At 40.4% G+C, this 8,129-nt stretch overlaps 2 protein-coding genes across 2 annotated transcripts; one reads left to right on the top strand and one right to left on the bottom strand.

The window, feature by feature from the left end:
* Positions 1-2,748: 2,748 nt before the first annotated feature.
* Positions 2,749-6,441, top strand: LOC108228991 (GTPase IMAP family member 9-like). The gene is made up of 2 exons (XM_017404636.3): positions 2,749-3,157; positions 5,328-6,441. Exons 1-2 carry the CDS (start codon positions 3,133-3,135, stop codon positions 6,263-6,265), a joined length of 963 nt encoding a protein of 320 aa, XP_017260125.1. The 5' UTR covers positions 2,749-3,132; the 3' UTR covers positions 6,266-6,441.
* Positions 6,433-8,115, bottom strand: LOC108228990 (cysteine-rich and transmembrane domain-containing protein 1). The gene is made up of 4 exons (XM_017404635.3): positions 7,978-8,115; positions 7,546-7,589; positions 7,002-7,122; positions 6,433-6,886 (listed from the first exon to the last, which is right to left on the bottom strand). Exons 1-4 carry the CDS (start codon positions 8,045-8,047, stop codon positions 6,777-6,779), a joined length of 345 nt encoding a protein of 114 aa, XP_017260124.1. The 5' UTR covers positions 8,048-8,115; the 3' UTR covers positions 6,433-6,776.
* Between the last annotated feature and the right edge of the window lie 14 nt (positions 8,116-8,129).

An 8,129-nucleotide genomic window follows, 5' to 3' on the forward strand; every position in this document is an offset into this window, starting at 1 on the left:
TCCTCAGACTCCTCCTCAGACTCCTCCTCCTCAGGCTCCTCCTCAGACTCCTCCTCAGGCTCCTCCTCCTCAGACTCTTCCTCAGACTCTTCCTCAGACTCCTCCTCCTCAGGCTCCTGCTCAGGCTCTTCCTCAGACTCTTCCTCAGACTCCTCCTCAGACTCCTCCTCAGGTCTTACCTCCCTGTCCTGTGTCTCCAGGCCTTCCTCCGGATCCTGCGCTGCCGATGGAAGAGGAAGCGTGAGGGCTGGCAGGCGTACTACAACTACCGCTGCCATCAAGGGTCAAACAACTCGTCCTTCCTGAACGGCAGCCAGCAGACGCTGTCCTCCGTCAGCCACAGCCCCTGCTGCGTCTCCTCTAAGCTCCACCCCCCGCCGTGGCCCTCCGCCAACAGACGCTCGCTGCCCGGCTCGGCAGGTAGAGAAAACTCTCTGTCCTTGACCCCAAAGGATGCTGGGAAACTGCGGGCAGCAACAGCAGGAAGTTTGAGTTTAACCGTAGAAGAAGAACGATGCTGAGGAAACGACCTTTGAACTGAGCAGGAAGTACTTTAAGAAAGCAGCTGCTCACCTGTACAGGTGTGCAGTGAGACCACCTGCAGGTTCAGACTTTTATTCTGAAGGGTCCTGACTGATCTGCTGCTTCAGTCTTTACTGGTTTCAGGGAAGAAAAAAAGTTTAAATCTTTAAAAGTATTTATATTCACTGAGCTGAAAATCAGAAGGACAAAAAGTAAAAGGAAAGTTTTTAACTTTAGAGCTTATTTTATTTAAATAAATATATATCCTGTTGATTTGTATAAAACTGACTTCATTCCCACAAGTGAAACCAAAAATCAGACAGTAAAAAAGTTTTATTTTATTTTTATTGTTTAACTTTAGTTTGTTACAGAAATGCTGAAACATGAGTTTATTTGTTTGATTCAAGTTACAAACATTTCTAACACCTTTTATTTGTGACAGAATAAATGTTTTATGAAAAACAAAGTTTAAATTGTGTAAAAACATGTATGTAAATCTACTTTATGTTAAATACTAACTTTGCTGTTTCACTGTTTTATTTTCTTTTTGCTAACATTCTTCAGAAAGCTTCATGGAAAGTTTCACTGTTAATTTAGGGTATTTTCAGGCTCTTATTGTGAAGGGTAGTGAAACATTTTGTGTTGTATCAGGACTCTTATTTTGAAAGTACTCTGTCCTGGACTTGTATTGTGAAAGTCTTCAAAGAATTTCTCTCTGACTGTGAAGTTTTGTTTGTTTTACAAACTTTTATTCTTTTAATATTTATTTCTAGCACCAGGATTTTATTGTGAAAGTCTCACCGATTATTTATAATTATTGTCATAAAAACAACATCCTGTTCAATAAGCTCCACCTGGTGGTCGTCAGGAGAATTGCAGCTGCTTGTTTAGTTTGTAGTTTTTTACATGAAATCAAACTTTACTCCAGATTTCTGTTCATTAAAATAAAACTTCTCAGTTTCAGAAACTTTGATTGGCTCCACCTTCCTGACGCAGACAGGTTAGACACTAATGATCGTCTCTCTCGTCCAATCAGAGGTCACTAAAACCTCCTGATCTGGAACCAGGAGGTTTTGGACTCTGTGTCCAATCACAGGTCACATCAGTGTTCTGAGTGTCAGCCTGGATTTTTTTACCTTTCTACTTTCTGTAAATAGGTTCTGTAAATCTTTGTCATTAAGACAAACAATAAAGAGCTGCTCATACAACCTGTTCCACAACATTATTAAAGGTCAAACATAGCTTCACAGAAACCCTTTGTATGTTCTGAAAGTGAAACTTTTATCACATCACATCACATGGTGTTAAATATTTTCCTACCACAGTTTTAGAATTCTAATTCATTTTTAATAAGAACTACTAAGAGAGTGCAAACCTACACATAGACCATTAAAACATTGTAGGAGCCAGATCCTGATCCTAATCACCACCAAAATTTAATCTTTTGTTTTTTTGCGACAACCTCAACATTTACTGAAAATTTGATCAAAATCTGTTCATTACATTTTGAGTAATCTTGTACCCAGACAAATAAACAAACAAACACTGTTGAAAACATCACCTCCTTGGTGGAGGTCGACCAGGCGCAGCGGAGCCATGGAGTGGCCAATGAATCATAGAAGAATCTTTGGCCACCCGGCATTTATATAGGGAAAATGATGCATCTTTGCCTTTCTGATATTATATTTATTTATATTTTTATTTATTAATTATATTTAATATTTCCACATTAAAACCTACTGACACAAAATCTGTGTTTTAAAGTATCATTTATAATATAACTAAACGTGGGGAATGAGACGTAAAAATGCCAAAACAAGTTTAGGTTCAAGGGACAGTTCTCAGTGTTTTATCATGTTCAACATTAATATGACTGTAAGAAGAGAATATAAAGACATACAGACAAATAGAGCTTTTTGACATTGGAAATAATGTTTAGGAGTTTTACAGGTGGAACAGTGGTGCAGTGGTTGCAGCTTCACAGAAAGAAGGTTACAGGATCTCTTCCTGCCCTGGAGTCTCTCTGGGTGGAGTTTACCTGTTCTCCCTGAGCACACCTGGGTTCACTCTGGTTTCCTCCCACAGACCAGAAACATGCAGGTCAGGTTAATTGGTAACTCTAAATTGTCCCCAGGTGAGAGGGTGAATGGTTGTTTGTCTCCAGGTGTCCCTTTGATGGACTGGAGACCTGTCCAGGTGTCCCCCACCTCTCCCTCCCTGTGACCCGGGAAGGAGAAGCGGGTAAAGAAAAAGGATCGATGATTTCTGGGTTTTGTTGTAAAAATATTTTCTTGTTCCTCATCAGAACCTTAAAAAATGATGGATGAACAAATGATTCAGTTGGAACTGGGTACTGATGTCCACTGCAAAGGACATTTCATAAAAGATTACAGAATAATATTTCTATTTTATCTTTAAACGTTTCTCTAAAGTTCTGATCAAACCCCACAGATGTGTTCAGTCAGAAGGAATTTTATTTTGAAGGAGGAGCCTGATGGAATCACATGTTGAGTAACTAGGTATAAAACTGACCTGGGATCAGACTTGAACTTATTTAGCGTCAGGAAATCAACCCTAACACAACAACACAAATACAACCAAAAACCTAACATGGATGAGCAACAACCTCTGCTTGGTAAGTACAGTTTATTTAATTTAGTGTTCGGTTCATTTTCTATCAGCTTTATTCTGAGATTCACTTAAATAAAAGAAACAGGAAATTAGAAAAATAAGGAATTTATATTTAGATTATTTGCTGACAGGAACCGTGTTCTGGTATTTTGGGCTTTTTGATCACTGATGTGTTTTTTAACAGTTAACAATAAAACAGGAACCTGATGTCAGGTAAGAAGTTTCAGACCTTAGTTAGACAGCGGGGTCATTAGTTGGTGGTAAAACTGAGGATTTGTTTCAAAAACAGGGAAGGAGGTAGTGATGGCTAAATCTAAACAGTGCTTCGTACTGAAACTTTGCGGAACATTTGTTCTAGGATCTGTTCTGAGCGCAGCGGGTCACGTGTTCCGTCCTGCTTTTCATTACGTCACCAACTGTTCCGAAACAGTGAGACTAAAACTGATCTTGTTCACAAATAAAATAATAAATATATACTTTATATTTAAATAATTATTCCTCGTGTCCTCACCTGTTTGATGCTGATTCACATCCTGACATGAAAAAACTGATCAAAGCTGGGTCTCAATGACCCGAGTGAAGTGGCGCAGAAAGTGGGTGTGCAGTAAATGTGGCGCACAGGCGCGCGCTAGAGGGGGTGCCAAATCGATGACGGAAAAAAAAGTTCAGTCGGCATTTTCTGTATTTAACAACTGTCTGCACATGTGTAAACAGAGACACGTCACTGATCAGGCGGCCCTCAGCTCCTTCACCTCCCACCGACTCCACACGGCGCTCCAGTGCGCGCCCCCTCCACAACGTGATTGTTTTCATTTGAATCGTGTTGTCATCTGATGACAGAGAGCTGAAGATGGAGAGTCAGAAGGATGAAGATGAAAAAAGCTTTTCAGAGTGGTTAAAAGACAGCAGGAAGTTTTTATTAAACCTGTGTCAAGAGGAGGCCTGGAAATGTTCAGGTTACAACTGTTTACTGATCAGTATTTACAATAGAACAGATCATGACAGTAATAGACAGTAATAAAGGAAATTGTTTGTGTTATTTTGTTGTTCAGACAGTAATCATTTGTTGAACTCGATGGTGAATCATAAAGCAGATAAATTACAGAAATTGTGAGTTTAAATGTCTCCTCTGGGATATAACTCTACAGAGCTGCTGTGATTAATCTGATAAGTCTGATCAGATGAAGTGTCCGATCAGTAACTGATATCCAACAAGGATATAATTTAAAATTAAGATTTAATGTTTTTATATGTGATTTGACTGCTGTATTTTTTAAGCCTCCTGAACACAAAGTTCATGTTATTCAGCTGAGAGGACGGAGGGAAAGAATCAGGACAGACAGGAGAAGGAGACAGGTCGGTCCAATATGAGCTGGAAGTGTAGGAACAGCCACTTAATACCAGGTGATTCATTTAAAAATATTATTTATATTTAAAAAAGTGCATTAGCAAGATGTGTAATTTATTTAAAGCTATTAAATAATACTTGTTTGACCATATGACTTAGAGAAGAACACAGAGAAGGAATGAAGGAGACAGACATGAGGTCAGGGATCAGCTGCTGTAGAGGAGAGCAGAGATGACATCAGGTAGGAATAATTCAGCTAATCATTTTGGGAAAATTAGTGCAGGCAGATGACAAGTCAGTCACCACAGAGGAGAAAGTGGAACGGAGAGGTGAAGATGATGATGAAGAGGGAGAAGAACAGAGAGGTGCAGAGGAGAGGGTTGAGGCACAGGAAGTGGAGGACTCATTGAGGCAGTTCATTGAGAACGACCCACAGAGATGTTCTGAAGGGTCATATCCAGGATCAGGTATTGTATTTTATAAGTCCATAAATAAATAAGATTTATACACGTAAACAGAGAGGGGGCTGTAATGTGTCTGTGTATCCCTCAGAAAGTAGGTAGTTGCACCCCTAAGTGTCTGGTACCGAGTGGTACCGAGCCTGGGTTTGGATTGTGGAGTGATATTAATGTGGAAAGGAGTAGAAAGCTTCTCAGTCCTATCTTTGTGGAACAGATTGATTTCTGGAAATGTTAGAAGTCAATAAAAAGACGTATTTAGTGCCACGCCATCTTTTTAGAGATAAACAAGCTACTGGTTATTGAAATGGAAAACATTGAGCACCTTAAAATGATCATCGACATTAAAATGTGTTTTTCTCCAACAGAACCAGATAATGAAGACATCAGGATTGTTCTGGTTGGGAAAACTGGAGGTGGAAAGAGTGCCACAGCAAACACCATCTTAGGAGAAAGAGCTTTTACCTCTAAGATGTCACCTTCCACTGTGACCACCGAGTGTCAGAAAGAAACAAGACAGTTTGGTGGTAAAACTCTGTCTGTAGTCGATACTCCAGGTCTGTTAAACACAAAGGACCACAAGAAGATGAAGATAGAGATCGTTAGATCCATCTTCTTTGCTGCTCCTGGTCCTCATGTGTTCCTGGTTGTGATGCAGCCAAATAGATTCACAGAAGAAGAACAAGAAGCTGTGAAAAGCATTCAGAAGATTTTTGGAGAAGACGCAGCAGATTACATCATGGTGCTGTTCACTCATGGAGATGGTCTGGAGGCTGATGGAGTCTCCATGGAAACATTTATTTCTGACAATCCATCTCTCTGTGCCTTCATCAGTCAGTGTGGTGGAAGATATCATGTCTTTAACAACAGAAACAACGATCCAGCTCAGGTCAGAGAGCTGCTGGAGAAGATTGATGCAATGCTCCAGAAAAATGAAGGAAAGTGCTACACCAATAAATATTTACTGGAAATTGAGACAGCCATAGAAGAGAAGAAAAGAGAACTTTTGAGAAAACATCCAGAGATGACATCTAATGAAGCAAGAAGACGAGCAGAGAGAAGCAGACAGCTCATCGATGCTGGAATTGTTGTCTTTGAAGCTCTGCGTGAAGCTGGAATCGATGCTGGAGTTCGAGCTAGAGTTAAAGCTGGAGTTAAAGCTGGAGTTGGAGTTGGAGCTGCAGCTGCAGTTTTTATAGCTGTTAGATCAGTAGCAGGTCCAGCAGGAGCTGCTGTTGGAGCTGCTGTGGGCCTCATTGTAGGAGTTGCAACAACTGTGGCAATAACACAAACAGAGAACAACTAATGATCACGCTGCACATCAATAAATCCATATTAACACATTAAAGATGACAACAGCATGGCTTTTTACCTGATCAGGGTTTTTACTAATTATTTACTGATTAATTACTAATTAAACAACACAACCACAGTTCTGAAAAAGATATTGTCTAAAATATAAATAAAAACACCACAAAGAGACTCAATGTTTCCTTTTGATATCATCCTTCATATTTGTAGTCCTAATCTGCTCCATGTTTGTAGTCCAAATCTGTTTCTTGTCCAATCAGAAGACAGATCTTTTGAGTGAAAACCAAACAAAACAATTTTTATCCTCAGATTTATTTTCAGCAGAAGATAAATGATTGAATCAATAATTTAATCTTCAGTAACTCTGTGATGAAGATGATGATGATGATGAAGATAATAATGATGATGAAGATGATGATGATGACGATGATAATGATGATGATGATGGCGATGGCGATGAAGATGATGATTACGATGATGACGATGATGATGATGGCCTCAGGTCTTCAGCGATGAAGAAGGTCCCACAGGCAGCAGCAGCACAGAGCAGCTGAACACGCTGCCAGGTACGAACCGATGCCTCCGCCCTGATTGTGGCGCTGCTCCACCGTGTACACTGTCAGTGACATCATCAGTCTATAATCAGTGATGTCATCGATCTCTAATCTGTTACCGATCGTCAGGAGTCAGCTGACTGAGCACAGGAAGCTACCGGCGCTGTGGGGGGTTACCTGAGGGCTTTGGTTGGTGTTTGTCACCATGTTGGTCGCCATGGTAACCTGGTGGCGTCACGGAGGTCCCGTGATGACCAGCAGGTCCTGGATGGTAGAAGGTCTGGTCTCCTGTGAAGGTCTGAGGGAAAGTCCAGAGAGGAGGTAGGATCAGTGTTTGACTCGGAGCAGCTGTTAGAGACTAGAGACCAGGTGCTTTGCTCAAGGACACCAGGGCATGATGGGGAATCAAACCTGTCCCAAGCTGGCTGCCCTACCACTGTCCCACAGCCTCCCTATGAGATGAATGCTCCGTTGAGTTAGCTTGAATTATTATTCAGTTTCTCTTTTTATTTGAATAATTATCACAGACGGGTTTCTGATTGAGGAGAAGAAGAGAACGGTTCTTATCTCCTGTTATTGTGACGTGTTGCGTCTTTAATGGTGATGTGTTTAACAAACTGTGGACTCAGTGGTTTGTGTTGAGCTCGTCACACCGTCTTTATATCACAAAAAAACAAGTTTCAGTAAAAGTCACAGGTTTGAGCAGCTGCATTCTGGGTACCTGATAGGCCGAGCCGGGGAAGATGGCGGGCAGCGGGCTGAAAGCTGCGAGGAAACACAGGAAGTCACATGATCACAACAAATTACAGCAGTTTAAAAAGAGATTCGGAACATTTCCTCACTGTTAGGATAGATACTTTAAAAATGAAGCTGAAATAATCTTTAAAAGACTAAAGTTTTAAACATCAGATAAAGTTTTGCTGTAATAAAATTAAAACAACGATGAATCAATCAACTCCTCATTTCTCTCTGCTATTTACAGAAATATTGAGTTACATGTAAATAATAAAATGTGTTCAGATTTAATGGTTTAAATTTGTGGGTTTCTGTTTAAAGAAACATTTAATCAGAGAGCTGATGGTAGTGAAACGTTATAAAATTTTCACGTTAACAAAAATAAATAAAATGTTTCCTGAAACTGAAAGAAACAAACCTGAAGGAAACATCGAGGATGGAGGTCCTTCAGGGAAGAACGGACGATACGGAGGAGGCTGCTCACTCATCTGGATGGATGGATGGATGGATGGATGGATGGATGGATGGATGGATGGATGGATGGATGATGGATGGATGGATGGATGGATG

This window comes from Kryptolebias marmoratus, unplaced genomic scaffold (assembly GCF_001649575.2).
Source record: "Kryptolebias marmoratus isolate JLee-2015 unplaced genomic scaffold, ASM164957v2 Scaffold72, whole genome shotgun sequence".
NCBI classification, from domain to species: domain Eukaryota; kingdom Metazoa; phylum Chordata; class Actinopteri; order Cyprinodontiformes; family Rivulidae; genus Kryptolebias; species Kryptolebias marmoratus.

Excerpts from the sequence above, each read along its gene's own strand:
- LOC108228990 (XM_017404635.3), bottom strand. The coding sequence starts at position 8,047 with ATGAGTGAGCAGCCTCCTCCGTATCGTCCGTTCTTCCCTGAAGGACCT. Across the intron at positions 7,123-7,545 it reads TCCCCGGCTCGGCCTATCAG|ACCTTCACAGGAGACCAGAC; the intron begins GTACCCAGAATG and ends ACTTTCCCTCAG. Across the intron at positions 6,887-7,001 it reads ACACCAACCAAAGCCCTCAG|TGTACACGGTGGAGCAGCGC; the intron begins GTAACCCCCCAC and ends TGTCACTGACAG.
- LOC108228991 (XM_017404636.3), top strand. The coding sequence starts at position 3,133 with ATGGATGAGCAACAACCTCTGCTTG. Across the intron at positions 3,158-5,327 it reads TGAGCAACAACCTCTGCTTG|AACCAGATAATGAAGACATC; the intron begins GTAAGTACAGTT and ends TTTCTCCAACAG.